Here is a 16,209-nt window from a genome sequence, read left to right as displayed (position 1 = left end):
GATGCATGGAAACTAAGGCAGTATGAGTGACTTGTTTAATGTAAAGCCTGATATGCAGTCAAATCTTATCATTCTTCACTTGCCTTGCAATTATTTGCTTCTAGAGTAACCCCAGAAATAAGAATATAGTATTATGCAAGAATGTTTTTGTTTTAGTAAATGGAAATTGTCAGAGATTTCACTTGGAATTTGCTTATTCTTATCTTTAGTTTTGTTAGAACTTTGGCCTTGAAAAACTGTTTTACTTGTATGAGATGGATTTATCAACATCATTTTCATTAGGATTACATTGATAATGAAGCTGTGAATGTACTCCTTAGTTAACCGGCTGTAAACTTGACTGAAGTCATGATTTGGATGGCACATGGATCCAAAGAGAGGTCTTTGTCACCATTTTAAGATTTGAAATTTAGATGTGTTTACACCTGTGGAGGGAAAAAAAAAAAAAAACCCAGTTAATTGGCCATCTGTGGGTCCTGAGCATGTGTTCCCTCACCTCTGTAATCAAAAAATTTGTGCAGGCTGCTTGGCTAAACCAGGGGTATGTTAGTAAACTGGCCAACTTATTTGGTCTAAAGTGTTCTTTAGGAAATCAGTGAGTGATTCTGAAAGTTACTGGGTCTGGGTCACCACAGTCTCTAGGGTAAGGCATGGAATGACAGTTCAGCAAATACATACTGAGTATATATTATTAATACTTGCCAACAAACCACTTGTTGGAATAGGTTATTAACTCGCATGGGTCATGTTGGACAGCTCTGGAGGAGAAAGGTTGAGTTGGCTCTTCTGATTTTCCTCCACTCGTTGAGCTAAGTGGTAGTGACCTACTGCTTCTCGAGTGAGACTTAACGTGGTTATTGAACTTGAGTCTTGCTGTGTATTCTTTTTAGCATTGATTGATGTCTTCAGTATGATTTAATATTCTCTTCAAGCTTTGCACTGACCTCTCAGAGGGCTGCTGTGCCACTTACTTCTATTTATGGCAAGACAGGAAGGAATTTCTTCAAACTGAATACCAAGTGATATTATGGTCTAGAAAAAAGAATTGCTAAACTTCTCTTTGAGATGCCAAGTGCTTTGATGTTTTAGAAGCAACTGCTAAATTTGGACTTGGACACCTGTATTCAGTTCATTGAACATGTATTGAGTGTACATTATGTGCCAAACTCTTTGTCTGTCTGTCTTTTTCCCATAAGAGGGTCAAAGTCCAGTGCATGTATGTGTGCTTGCAAAGTTGCTTCAGTCGTATCTGACTCTTTGCAACCCTTTGGACTGTAGCCCACCAACCAAGTTTCTTTGTCCATGGGATTCTCCAGGAATACTGGAGTGGGTTGCCATGCCCTCCTCCAGGGGATCTTCCTGACCCAGGGATTGAACACTTGTCTCTGGCATCTACCTGCACTGACAGGCGGGTTCTTTACCACTAGTGCCACCTGGGAAGCCCCAAAGTCCAATAGCGGCCTGCAGGAGCCTGCCTTACCTATAGTCAGACGCTCTGGGATAATGCAGCCAGCATTTACAGTAACAGACAGATGCACAGGGCATAGATGCTGTGTAGATGATTGTTTTTATTTAGGGTGAGCAAGAGAGTTGGGTGTGTGCCAGTGTTGAAGGGTATTCTGAGGAAGTGGATCCTGGGAGTGAATTGAAAAAGTAGTGGGTTAGAAAGAAGTCATAGAAACTGAGGGAAGAAAGAATTTTGTAGATACAGGTGTCAGTGACGTCCAAAGCTGAAAGCCACATGTGATCCTGATTGACTTCGTAAGTTAGAAAGTCACTTAGGTTTGAGAAGTTTGGGACATAGGAGCATTTCTGTTGCAACAGTAGTTTGCAACCAACCTTTGCTGCTTACTTTGTGACTTGGGAAAGCCATTTTGACTTTGGTCTTTGTAAAGAGGTGTTTAGACCCTCAGTGAGTTCCAGTCTATAATCAATGGGGCTCCATGAGTTCAGAGAAGGCACTTCTGGGTCTGCAAGGAGATCAAGGGTAGGGTCAGATTTTCATTGGGGGAAGAAGTGCAGGTAGTCTATTTCTGGTTTAAACAAAACAGCTGAAGCAGCTTGAGTTTTTATCTATTTTATATATTTTGACTTCAGTATAACTTTTATTTGAAAAAACATAGTACAGTATAAGAAATTTGAAAACCACTGGTCTATGGAAGTCATAGTTGCCTTCAGACATTAAAAGCAATATAATTAATAGCTGGTGTTCAAAATTCCTCTACTAGATGAAGGTTATAGTAGATGTTAACTTGCTCAGTGTATAGATTTTATTCAGAGGGCAACTTAGTATCTGAGTTTCTGTAATAATGATTATTCTCATTAGGAATGAAAACTGAACTTCCAAACAACTGAATTCTATTTTATACTTTGTTAAAAAAATTTTTTTTATGTGTCTCACCAGATTCTGACTCAGAAGATCTTTTGGAAGAATTGCTCTGCTGTTTGATGCAGTTAATCACTGATATTCCACTCTTGTAAGTTCTGGCTAAGCCAGGATTACTTTTCTCTTCTTAGTGTATTGAAGATGCCAGTTGATCGTGTCGAAGAGTTTGTGGGTTGTGGTGTAGTGCTTTCATGTATTGCTTTTATGTATGCCTCCGTGTACATCCATGGGCTTCTTGCTGTCTTGTGTGATAACAGTTAGACTTTGATGACCCGTCATCAACACAAGAATTTTATGTTGTTGAGGGGAAAATAAACTCTTTAGCAATGTGAAGCATATGATAAGCACAGAATTAAACTGTGTAAACCAGGGTTTGAGAGAAAAGCAGTTTGAATCTGATACATACATGGTAGATATAGCTCCTTGTCCATCCATTATTTATTCTTCCCTTCTTCCTTGCTTCTGGATTTTATATCTGGTCTCTTTTGGAGAGGTTGGATTTCTATTTCTAGCTTCTCTTGAAGCTGGATGTGGTCAGTGAGATGTAGGGGGAAGTCCTCCAGTGAAACTTACAGGCACAGCTCTTTATGGGGACCTGACTCACCTAAGAGACACATTTATATTTTCATCTGTGAGAGCCCACTGTCCTATTCACCAGAGTGTGGGCAGGGTCTCCTTAGAGTTGTGTTGGACATCTTGGCACCATGAGCTAGGAAACTTACAGCAAAGTCTACTTTGACGGCATTGAGCTGCTGAACCAAAGTTCTACCACTACAAAGATCAACCACTACCTCGCTCTTGCCCCCACCCCTGGAGTTCTCATGTAAGAAAAATAGACCTTGTTTACACTGTTATAACTAGATTTCTGTTACTACAGCTGAATGCAGTTCCTGTATAATTCAAAATGTTTGTTACTTTTAAAACAGTTATTCTCAACCTTATTTGTCTCTCAGAGGAGCCTTTTCAGAATTTTTTTTCTTAATTGCCTCTCCAGAGTCCTAATGAAATTTGAATACTACAAATACAGTGAATATGTGTGTATGCTTTATGACTTTTTGGAAGGCCCTACATCATTATAATATCTGTGAAGTTTTTCTACCCTGAACAAACCAATTTTCACCCACTGGAGGGTGATCTCTTACACCCACTATTAAGAATGCATATTTTATTATTTAAAAAAATTTGTTTATTTTTGGCCACACCACATGGCAGGTGGGATCTTAGTTTCCTGACAAGGGATCTAACCCGTGCTGCTTGCAGTGGAAGTGCAACATCCTAGCCACTAGACAAATGGGGAATTCTCGAGAATGCACATTTTAGAGGAGTTATTTTTTGAAATAAAAAAGTAGGTTTTAAGTTTTATTGTCACAAAATCTCAGTCTGTTTAGAGATATTGTTGGAAATAAGCCCCTTGTCTGTGGCCCCAAAGGAAAGATGGGTATTTGTGAGAAAACAGGCCTCTGTTGTGCATGAGCGCAGCATCCAGAATTGTATTGTGACAGTTGCTCAGTCGTGTCCAACTCTTTGCGACCCCATGGACTATACAGTCCATGGAATTCTCCAGGCCAGAATACTGGAGTGGGTAGCCTTTCCCTTCTCCAGGAGATCTTTCCACCCAAGGGATTGAACCCAGGTCTCCCACATTGCAGGTGGATTCTTTACTAGCTGAGCCACAAGCGAAACCCTTGTATTATAGGCTTATTGTATTATAGGAAGAATTGTATTATAGGCTTAGAAATGAGAACCACCAAACCCTGTTGTGACCTGGTCTGGTCATGTGCAGCCTGGAAGGTAGGGCTGAGATAGCTGAGGAATCACCAACAGGGAAAGGGCATGGAGAAGGTGTCCCAGGTAGTGGAACTCTTATGACAGACACAGTTCTTTACATGCCTGGTATCCTTTCTCACCTTCTTCTCCAATATTGTTGGAAGTGTGTGTCCAGCTTAGTTTACAGGTTCTTTGGGAACTAAATGTGGCTCCATGACAGTTTGGGCCAGTTACATGTAAGCAGAAGTCAGGAGCTTGCAGAGCATGTATCTTTAGCTCATCGCCCTTGGCCCTTCTTTTCCTACCTGGATGTGGAGGCAGTGCTCTGGCCTTCTTGAGTCTAGGATGATGGGTGCCACACACAAAGGACAGTGTCCCAGGATCATGGGGTGTTGGTAATGTTATCGAAGGACTACACCAGCCCTTGATGACTTATCTCTGATTTTCTTCTTATGTTAAAAGAGCAAACAGTTACTTTGGTTAAGCCACTGTGGTTAGCTTTCTGTTACATATGGTCAGATGTGGGAGGGGGAACACACATATTGCTTGTTGTCCTTGTTTAGTTGCTAAGTCATGTCTGATTGTTTAGCGACTCCATGGACTGTAACCTGCCAGGCTCCCCTGTCCATGGGATTTCCTAGGCAAGAATACTGGAGTGAGTTGTCATTTCCCTCTCCAGGGCTCTTCCCAACCCAGGGACGGAACCCGCATCTCCTGCATTGGCAGGCAGATTCTTTACATTTAGCCACCAGGGAAGCCCTGTGTATTGCCTGCCATTTGTTTATTATAGTATGTGTGAGGCTTCTTGTGTTCCTGATGTTAATTTTAAAAACAGCACCACCTCTATTACATTTGTTATTACCAAATACCAGCAATTTCATATGTATCCTAAATAAGTACCTTGTTTTTGTTACTGTTGTTGATAAAATGTTGTGGTAAAGTTAAGGGGGATGGAAATGATAAATCCCCTTGGGTAGTCAATAAGCCGTGAATACAACGTAGAGACCAGCCACTTAAACACTTGGAGAGCAAGTAGACAGTGTTGTAATATATCAAACATTTCAGTGTTTTAATGTGTTTATACTTTTTAAATGAACTGAAAATGCACAGACAACCAGATGTCTTGTATTATGTACACTCAGCTTTAACCAGCTGCTGAAACAATTTCTTATGATTTAATGTTCTTGGAACTCCATCCTACAAGAAGGTTTGTCTTGGTAACAGTTTCCATGTGAAACCAAACTCCTCTTCAAATGTTTCATCCACTATAACCATAGTGCAGTGTTACGGATCAGCTTATAATTCAAGGAGGAATATTAACCTGTGAAAACTGGCGATGCTCTGACACACCTGACTATCATCTGTCTTGCTATAAACGTTGAAGTTTAATGTGCTGCCTTAGTGGCTGAATAGCAAGAGGTATCTAATTTTAATGGCCTTTGTGGGTAATTCAAAACTTTTCTAGCTTAAACATTTGAGACTCTGAAATCATTCTGTTAATATTGAATGCAAGTGATTACCAAGAACTAGAGTGATTACAAGAATTTAGAAATCTGTAAATTTAATTTAACTGATTCTTCATCATTGGGAGAACAGGATCTACTGGGGTAAACTCCTAGAATTTCTAAGAATTCATCTGCAATGAAAAATTTTTTTTAAGTTGTAAGTGGATTCTGCTTCTCAGTTTGGATTTGTTGATAAAATATTAATTCTATGAGGTGTAAATCTTCAGTGTCAGATTAAAATTGCACACCTTCTGGGAATCCTTCCTTATTAACCTCATACCTCTCAGCTTTTATAAATGTATTTAAAAGAAAGATTAAGTCAGACATGGTCTTGTGACTTGACACTTTTCAGCGTGTATTGGGTTGATCCACTAGAATTAAAGTGTCTTTCAAAAGTAAAACTTTGTCTTTTTAACTGTTGTATCTTCTTGATCTCAAGGAGTTGAATGGGAGAGGAATAAGATATGCTAAAGGTATGTCTCTTAAGACACTAATGGAGAGTGAAATGGAACATGGTTGGCAGGCTAGAGTTGAAAGCACTACACTTCGAATTTGGGACACTGGTTGAGGTCTTCTCGTTTTATCATGGCGGTTGAATGGAGACCCCATGACTGTACCCAGTGATGGATGGGGCCCTAGCAGCATAAGCAGTAATGTTGGATGGGCCCAGTACTTGCTTTGAGCACTGCTGAGGATGCTTTTCTTTTATTATGAGATAGAGTTTGTTTTGAGAGCTTGAACAGGGTTTCTTTCCTTTTCTGTTTGCTGCTGTTTCTGTCAAAGCTCTCACTCTCAGCTGTTTACAGTGAGGCTGTTGTTGAGAGCAGGCTCTGCTCCTTCCTCTGGGCCCCAGTCTGGACAGGTCCTGGGAGGTCTGCTCAGAGCGGGCCTTGCTGTGAGCTCTGGCCACTTCCTCTGAGATCCGTTTATGTGTCTTCTCCTTTATTAACCTGTGAACTCAATGAGGAGGAAGGACCAGGGCTCCTTAATTCTCAGCCTGGTCCTGGTGGGCAGATATTTTAATTCTGTAATCTAAGAAACTTTATCTAGTTTTGTCGTAAGTTACATATTGATAAAGATGTGATACTCATAATGAATTGCCTTCACTGCCTTTTCTGGGGGAGTGTGTGTGTGTGTGTGTGTGTGTGTGTGTGTGTGTGAGTGTGAGTGATGGGACTTGGTCTGCTGCTCGGGTACAGGAGGTACCTGGTATCATCTACTGGCCTTGTCCGCGTTACTCGTTCTGCTTCAGTCACGCTGCTGTTCTTGCTAGTTTGGAACGTGCCAGCCCAGTCCTGTCTTTAAGGCCTGTGGCCTTTCTTCTCCTGCCTTGAATATCTTCCCTCAGGCATCTGCATGGCTCATGTCCTGTCCTCCTGCAAGCTTCCTTCCTTCTGCTCAGAGTTTGGCTTCTTGGAAACAGTTGCTCTGCCTGCCCTAAAATAGCACCCCTTCATAGTCTGTCCTTTCATCATGCTTTATTTTTTTGTCCTAATGCTTATCACTACTTTTCATATTATTATTTCATGTGATTTTATTTCTCAAATAAAATTAGAATGAAAGCAATGTGGAAACAAGGGCTCTTCCTGTGCCAGCGCTTGTTTTGCTCACTTCTGTCCCCTTAGTATTGAGGTTAGCCTGGCATGTGGAGGACTCGAAATAATTGTTGAATGAGTAAGGCCCTGGGGATACAACCTATTCAGTGTGCTTAAATATTTTGTTCGTTGCTCATCATGTGGTCTATATGGAAACAGGGTAGTGTGCTAAGGGATAGTCCATTGCAGATAGAGTGGCTCAAAGCCCCTTGCAGTTGGTGAAAAAAGTGAAAGTGTTTGTCACTCAGCCATGTCTGACTCTGGTACATGGTATTACAAACACTAGGTGTCTTAACAGACATTCGCAGTGTGGAGGCGCAGCCAGAAACTGAAACACTGAGAAATCACATCTCACAACATGTAAGGAAATGGTAGATTGTTGTTGTTCAGTTGCTAGTGTCGTGTCCGACTCTTTGTGACCCCATGGAATGCCTCGTGCCTGGCCTCCCTGTCCTTCACCGTCTCCCAGAGTTTGCTCAAACCCATGTCCATTGAGTCCATCCAACCTTCTTGTCCTCTGTCGCCCCCTTCTCCTCCTGCCCTCAATCTTTCCCAGTATCAGGGTCTTTTCTAATGAGTCAGCTCTTTGCATCAGGTGGCCAAAGTATTGGAGCTCAGATAATTAGCTATAAATGCTGACTAGTCAGGGGCCATGTAGTTTAGGGAAAGTCAGCATTATATCTCAGTAGTACTCTTGCCTGGCAAATCCCATGGATGGAGGAGCCTGGCAGGCTGCAGTCCATGGGGTCGCTAGGAGTCAGACACAACTGAGTGACTTCCCTTTCACTTTTCACTTTGATGCATTGGAGAAGGAAATGGCAACCCACTCCAGTGTTCTTGCCTGGAGAATCCCAGGGACGGGGAGCCTGGTGGGCTGCTGTCTATGTGGTTGCACAGAGTTGGACATGACTGAAGTGACTTAGCAGCAGCAGTAGCAGCAGCAGTCCTTAGATTATCCCTTCACAGTGTAATAATTTCTTTTTCATTAAGCTAATCTGCAAAAATATATATATTATGAATATACTTTGCTATGTGTATTTACTGTGTTAGGCCCTGGGCAAAGAAAGACATGACTTTGGAAGAGCTTTGAGATGGATGTTCATAGAAAGCCCACTGAGAGGAACAGTTGGTACATGCTGCAGTCATTTGGAGCTGTAGTGATGAGCTGTGTCCAGACCTTCAAGGAGGCAGAGAGGAACTGCATAGGGACCTTTGGATTATATATCATGTGTTTGGGGAATACAAGTGGATTCATTTGATTATAGCAGAGGGTTTGTGGGAGACGAGGGCTGGAGAAGAACTGTTAAGAATCTTATTTATAAAATTAATGTTGCTGGATTTATGAAGGCAAATAAAGTGATATAAAATACATACATACTTGATTCACAGGTGTTGGTATTGGCTTAGATGTCATACTTTATAAAATTTGAATGTTGAAAACTTTTGGTGCAAATGATGAATAGGTGGTTCAAGAACCTGAAGAGCTGTAAACAGTTCCTTTATGAAGTCTGCAAGTCTTTGAGAGTGAAGGAACTGGAGACCCCGTGTTGGCAGTGAAGGGCCTAACTGTTGGGAAAATGTCTTTCTGGAGCTCTGCGTGTTGATACCCAAACTTGTTTCAAATCCAGCCACAACAGAGTGGGTGGCTAAAAGAAGTCAGCATTTAAATTTTAGGTGCTGTACATATTTAGTATAAATTTCTGGCTGGATTAGGTATTCAAGACATTATAAGCACTGAATTAAAGGTGATAGCATTTTCAAATACCAAGACATAATTAAGTTCACAGTAGCTTATTAGTTTGAAACTTGATTTCTGGTGCTTCCGCGGTGGGTGGGGGGGAAATCCTAGTTTAAAAAATTTAACATGTAAGTCTTTACTGGGCTTACTGAAGAAATCTGACTGAGATATATCCAGTACCACAAATGTTAATATTATAAGATATGTGCTCATATTATTCATAGTCACATAATTGAGTATTGTCGAGACATGTAAGAGACATTTTATAGTAGTAAAAAAAACCCATTAATTCTGAATCCAGAAGCCAGTGTTTGAATCTTAGCTTTACCGCTCATCAACAGTGTTACTTCAGGCCTCAATTTTCTCATTTTAAAATTGAGGTGCATAGATCATAGACTGTCACTTGGAAAAGACACTTGAAGGCATCTAGTTTGGTTTAATATTTTAGATGTGGAGATTGAAGTGCATCAGTTTGGAGATCACCTCACGTAGCCATTGAGGGATGAGCTGGCAAGGCGATAGTGTAATACACCACGACCTTGGCTGCCTAGAGGGACCAGCAGCTGGGAGGGGGCCTCTCATCCTGGGATGAGGTCTGTTGAGGGCTCTCACTGCCAAGGATCTGTTGCTTAAGATTGTGTTGAAGACCAGAGTAAATCACTTGAAACTGCTTTTGTAAATTTTAAAATGCTTTATGATTATATAAAGTGTATATAACCACTGAGGGTCCAGTGGTTAAGCATCCACCTTGCAATCCAGGGGATGTGGGTTCAATCCCTGGTCAGGGAACTAAGGTTCCACACTGCTGTGGAGTACTGAGGCCCACGTGATACAGCTTCTGCAGCCTATGCGCTCTGGAGCCTGCACACCACAGCTGCTGAGCCCGAACACCACACGTGGAGTCTGTGTGCGATAACAAAGGCTCCAGCATAATGCAACGAAGATCCCACAGGTCGCAACTAAAACTGACATAGGCCTCCCCCACCACCAGAGTGTATTGCTTTACACATAGTGGGGCTTCTCTGGTGGCTCAGATGGTAAAGAATCCGCCTGTAATGCAGGAGACCCGGGTTCAATTCCAGGGTCAGGAGATCCTCTGGAGAAGGGATAGGCAACTCACCCCAGTATTCTTGCCTGGAGAAGTCCCATGGACAGAGGAGCCTGGCGGGCTACAGTCCATAGTGTTGCATAGCGTTGGATATGATTGAGTGACTAACTCACACATTACACATAGTAAGTGTTTAAGAAAAGCATTGGCTATGTTTTGTTCTGAGTTAATTTTCCTATTTTAAACTTCTCAATAGAAACTAATAGCCCTTGGTCATGAACTAGTATAGTGGTCATGGAAAACAGGATGTGTAAGATTCAAAAGAACAAGGCTGAATCCTTTGTGTGAGAACTGAAGTAAGTTTCTGTTGTGTCAGGCTGCTTCAAGGAGCTTCTCTGACTGCTTTGGAGGACTGGCTCTGGCCTGGCATTAGGTGTGAGAGACTAGCAGCAGCTGGAGCAGAGTCCTGAATCCTGACATTTTGCCTGTGTTTGAATATTTCCTTGAAAGTTATTGATTCTATAGAGGTATATAATCATTGAATTTTTAGAACGGGAATTAAGCTTATGTATGTACTCAGTCATGTCCGACTCTTTGTGGCCGCATGGACTGTAGACCACCAGGCTCCTTTGTCCACGAAATTTTCCAGGCAAGAATACTGGAGGGGGTTGCCATCGCCTACTCCAGGGGATCTTTCCGACCCAAGGGTTGAACCTGTGTCTCCTGCATAGACAAGTGGATTCTTTACCACTAGTGCCACCTGGAAAGCCCTTATCTTATACATTTTCATTTTGTGTATGATGGCACTGAAGTAGAGAGAAAGGAAGTGACTTTCCTAAAGTCAGTTTGTAGCATTCTTGTGTATAACTCAGCCCTGAAAATGTTGAATTTCTGCCTTCAGAGAATCTTTACTCTTATACAAGCAAGGCTGGTGACTTCCTTGGTGGTCTAGTGGTTAAGAATGTGCTTTCCAATCAGGGGACGTGGGTTTGATCCATGTTTGGGGAACTAAGATCCCACGTGGCTTGGAGGAGCTAAGCCCCTGTGCCACAACTAGAGAAGCGCACTCACTGCAGCTCCTGAGCTCAAGCGCTCTAAGCCTGTGCTCTGCCCCAGGAGCTGCCTGCGCACCACAGCTACCGAAGCCCCTGCACGCTGCAGGGAGTGCCTGTGGGCTGCAGTAGAGACCCAGTGCGACCAAGGTAAATTAATAAATAAATGTAGAAAAATAAAAGCAAGACTGGTACAGGATGCTTTCATTAATTTCTTTTCCTGTTATTAGTACAAGTATCGCAAAATATGAATGAGCTGGTTTAACATTAATAACTGAATTTTAATTCTACCAACGAACAGTTGATTTTTTTTTCCTTTTAAATTTTTTGTCCTACTTATGTATCAATAAGTTACTTCTTTATAGAGTTGTTTCTTTGGGGGGCATAATCCAGATTACATTACCTTTGGATATTTAAAGCTAGTCTTTGATGCTGATGTACTTGTCTTAGATTATAATGTGTATGTGCATAGGGTTTGGGAGAACAGTTGAGAAGCACAAAGGGGTTATGCTGAGAACTGATGTTTTATATCTCTTTACTCTCCAGAGACAATCTTTTTCATTGTTAGCTATTTTGATGGTTTATACATACACCTTTACCCTTATCTTTCCTTTATATATTTATCTAAATAATATAACAGTATTTCATTTTTTTAAATTAAAGGCTTTACTTTTCAGAACAATATTAAATTCACAGCAAAACTGAGCAGGAAGTACAGAATATTCCCGTATCCCTCTTCCCACACATAGCCTCCTCTGCTATCAGCATTTCTCACCACAGTGGCACATGTATTATAGTCGATGAACCTACATTGATGTATCACTATCACCCAACTCATAGTGTGCATTAGGGTTCATTCTTGTTGCATTGTACATTCAGTGGATTTTGACAGGTGTATAATGACATGTGCCTGATGTGCTCTTGTCCGTGGAATCTCAGAGTCAGACACGACTTAGCGACTGAACAGCAACAGCTACAACATCCATCATTATAGTTTCATAAGCATACTTTCACTGCCTTAAAATTCCTCGGTGTTCTGCCTGTTCATCCCTCACACCCCCTTAAACCTTGGTCACCTCACTGATGCTTTTACTGTTTCCATATTTTCACCTTCTCTAGAGTGTCATGTGGGCTTCCAGGTGGTTCAGTGGCAAAGAATCCGCCTGCCAATGCAGGAGACATTGGTTCAACCCCTGGGTTGGGAAGTTCCCCTGGAGAAGAAAATGGCAACCCACTCCAGTATTCTTGGCTGGGAAATCCCATGGACAGAGGAGCCTGGCAGGCTATAGTCTGTAGGGTCGCAAAAGAATTAGACATGACTTAGTGATTAAACAACTATAATAATAGAGTGGATAATAATATAGTTGGAACCTACAGTACAAGCTTTTTTAGATCGGCCTCGTTCATTTAGTAATGTGCATTTAGGTTTCCTCTGTGTTCATGGCTTAGTAGCTTATGTCTTTTTAGATCTGAATAATACTTCAATGGATGCAGTATGTGTACATAAATTCACTTGATACATCTATGCACATATATAGCCCTCATATAAGTCTTAGAATTGGAATTAAGTGTGACCATTTTAAAATTTGATAAAAATATAGTCAATTTGGTAAAAACTTGTTCCCTAAAGGGAGTATATCATTTATAAGTTCCATCAAAAACATTTAACAGAGCCTTGCCAATATAGTATAGTCTAGGTTTTTTTGTAAGTTAAAAGTGGAAAGCAAGATGGCAGAGTAGAAGGACGTGTGCTCATCTCCTCCTGCGAAAGCACCAAAGTCACAGCCGGCTGTTGATGTTTCAACAGGAGAATGCTGGAACCCACCGAAAAGAGATACGCCATGTCTAGAGACAAAAATGGAAATCGTATTAATGATCCTTACCTGCATTCTCTCATTGCAAGTGGGGTTGAATATCTCTTCATGTATTTAAAGGCCATTCTAAGTTTTGATGAAGGTTCAGCAGTCATTTCTAATTTTTGAGAGCTCTTTTTCTCTATTTGTTCCTTGCTTGTGATGGAACTTTTAAGTGGGGATAATTGCACTTTGGATACCCATGTAACAATTTCAGTATATTTGCTTTATTATTGTGTATCCACCTTATCAGTGCATCTTAATTTTTGATTTTTTAGAATGTTTCTAAAAACTCTTCTTGGTTGAGCTTTATTTCAAGAAGATAATATGGCTGTTTCATCCATTTGATGCATCATTACATATATAGCATTAGTTCTTTGAGAAACCGTAAACACTTGGAATGTTTTTAATATATTTGATCCACTCCATTAATATTTTACATATGATGAAGTTGACAGATAAGGTGACTGATAAAGGTAATTGAGTGACATTTCTGATACTAGAATGCAGATTTCTTGACTCCTAATGTCCAGATACTTTCTGCTCCATTGTTAGTACTTTTATAATTGAGGAGTATTACCATGTTTTTGAATTTTTTTAACTTCAAAACTTCTCTGCTATTGACAGTATCTGAAATATACCACTTTTTAGTCTTTCCTCATATTTTACTTCTGAAATCTTCATGTTGGCATGACATTGATATTTCTAATGTTTGGTATTAATTCTTTGAACTTGTCAGTTGTTTTTATTAAACTTATGTTCCATTTACAGTACTGTCAATTTCTTATCCAATAGTAAGTCAGAGGAGGATGTTTTTTTCCTGCACATTCGTTGACTTTGCCCTTAGCCAACACTAACACCCATTTCATGAAGGCTTTTGTCTTTATCCAAGTGTTCCACTCTGCCCAAGCAGAGCAGTACAAGGTCATGGCGCCTGTCTTTTTTTTTCTTCACATGAAATTAATAACTTGCTCCAACAGTAGTTTGTTCTAGGACATTTCCAGCCCAGATGGTGGAAAGTTCTTGGGATAATATGGCAGCCGAAGGAACGTTTTAGCTTTTTAAAGTTGACTTTGTTTTGGCAATTGTGTAATGAAAATCTTGTGAAGATTATACAAGGACATAAAACAAGAAAGATCTGTTGGCTTAAAACATTTTTCATCTTTTAAAAACCACCACACTCAGCATGGTGGAACTTTGGTTTCTTTCAAGTCTTGGCCTGTCTTGGCTCTTTTCCCTGATTATTTGGCACCTAAGATAGCCCAATTAATAGATTTAAAATGTTGTTGTTTGGAGTATAATGTTGCCTTGAATTCCTTTTTTGAGCATTATAGAAAGTTACAGCAAGAATTGACCTTAGAGATCATCTTGCCTAATGTACTTATTGACAAATAAGAAAACTGAGACCCAGGGGAGTTATTTTTTGAAATGAACAGAGTAACTTCAATAGAGAATTTAGAAGCAGAGCCTCTGTTTTCTAACTTGGGGACAGTGACTCATTCAGCATACAGCAGTATGTTTTAGGTTTTTGTTTATTCTTATTTCAGTGTCATCAGATTTTAATCAGTAAAAGATTGATTTTATCATTTATGATAATCCTCTATTGTTAGTTCTTGATTAATTTCATTTTCAAGCAGGTGATACCTTTATGTTGTTCAATACCGATCTCATAAAAGTGCACATGAACCATCTCCTGCCTGTCCTTGTTCCCCATCTCTCCAGCCCTCCTGTTTGTCTCCATAGTAACCACTGTTCATGCTTGGTTTTTTACGTATCCTTCCGGAATTTTTTTATGCATGTATATTCAATTATGGATTTAGATTCTTATTTCCCCCTGTATTCATGTAAAAGGTAGGAAATTATGCAATGTTTTGAATTTTCTTCTTTTTTCAGTTAGCAGTCTATCTTGGCAGTTTCTGTATACAAGCATTTAGAGAGCTTTCTCGTTTTTGTGTTTTAAGTAAAAAGTTTATTGAGATATACTTTAGGTACTCCAGAATTTACCCTTTCAAAGTATCTATTTACATGGTTTTTAGTAAACTCACAAAAGTTGTAAACCTGTCACTGCTATCTAATTCCAGAACTTCATTACCCCAAAAGAACCCCTCTACTTATTAGTAGTCATTCCCCATTTCCCTTGCCCTCCTGCCCGTAGTAACCACTAATCTGCTTCTTGTCTGTATAGACTGTCCCTTTGCAGACATTTCATATAAATGGAATCATACAGTGTGTGGCTTTCTGTATCTGTCTTCATTCATAGCGCAGCATGGTTCATCCATGTTGTAGCATGCCCCAGTACTTCATTTCTTTTTATTGCTGAAAACTATTCCATTGTATGACTATATACCACATTTTGTTTATCCGTTTGTCAGTTGATAAATATTCCGGTTGTTTCTACTTTTTGACCATTATGAATAATACTTCTGTGAGTATTCATGGTCAAGAGTTTGTGTAGACGTGGTTTTCAGCTCTTTTGGGTGTGTATCGAGGAGTAAAGTTGCTAGGTCATGTGACTCTTTGAGTAAATGCCAAACCTGTCTTTGGTGGCCTCATCATTTTACATTCCCACTAGCCTTGTATGTGAGTTCTGATTTGTCTACATCCTTTTTCATTCGTTTTTAAAAGTTGCGTTGTATTCTCTTGTATGTCAGTATCAGTCTATATTTAATCATTCCCCTATTGATGGGCATTAGGATTGCTAACATCTTTGTGCTAATGTCGTTTGCTCATTCTTATATTGGCATCTTTATTGTATCTATTTCTAGGACCCGTTTTGCATTAGAATTGTTAGTCCTTTTTGACAGTGTGTTTTTCCTGTATGTGCCTTTTGACTCTTTTTGCTATTAGTGTGTATGTTTTTGCCATGATAAATTTTTAGAAACTCTTTTTAAGAAATGGAATTTATCAGTCTGTTACAGCTCTTAGGCCTTCCAAGTTTCTTCTTACCTTTTTGGCCTCATCTCTTACCACTGTGCTTGCAAACTCCCTTCAAGACGCATTGGCCTCTAACATTCTTTGAATAGTCTAGGCATGTTCCTACCTCGGGGCCTTTGCGTCTGCTGGTCTTTCTTTCTAGAAGATTTTTCCCTTGCTTGTTTATTTCTTTCAAATCTTTGTGCAAATGTCAACTTCTTGTTGAGTGTTCCCACTTAAAATTATAACACACCTGTGATGTCAAATTTTGAGGTTAATGAAATATGTATTTACTTTTTAAATAACAAATTAGATGTTAGAATACTGTTAGTTTCTTATGAAGGAACAAAAA

The 16,209-nt window shown here is 40.0% G+C and overlaps 1 protein-coding gene across 2 annotated transcripts in view; it reads left to right on the top strand.

Annotated features, from left to right (window-relative positions):
* DYM (dymeclin) overlaps positions 1–16,209 on the top strand; it is a 392,231-nt gene that overhangs the window by 72,410 nt on the left and 303,612 nt on the right. For both annotated transcript variants that reach the window (XM_069568503.1, XM_069568504.1), the window contains exon 6: positions 2,405–2,477. In XM_069568503.1, the coding sequence (XP_069424604.1) occupies positions 2,405–2,477 (73 nt within the window). The remainder of the gene's footprint in view (positions 1–2,404; positions 2,478–16,209) is intronic.

This window comes from Ovis canadensis, chromosome 23, assembly GCF_042477335.2.
Source record: "Ovis canadensis isolate MfBH-ARS-UI-01 breed Bighorn chromosome 23, ARS-UI_OviCan_v2, whole genome shotgun sequence".
In the NCBI taxonomy this organism is placed as follows: Eukaryota; Metazoa; Chordata; class Mammalia; order Artiodactyla; family Bovidae; genus Ovis; species Ovis canadensis.
Note: the sequence above shows the minus strand (reverse complement) of the source record. Positions and strands in the feature narration are given on the sequence as shown.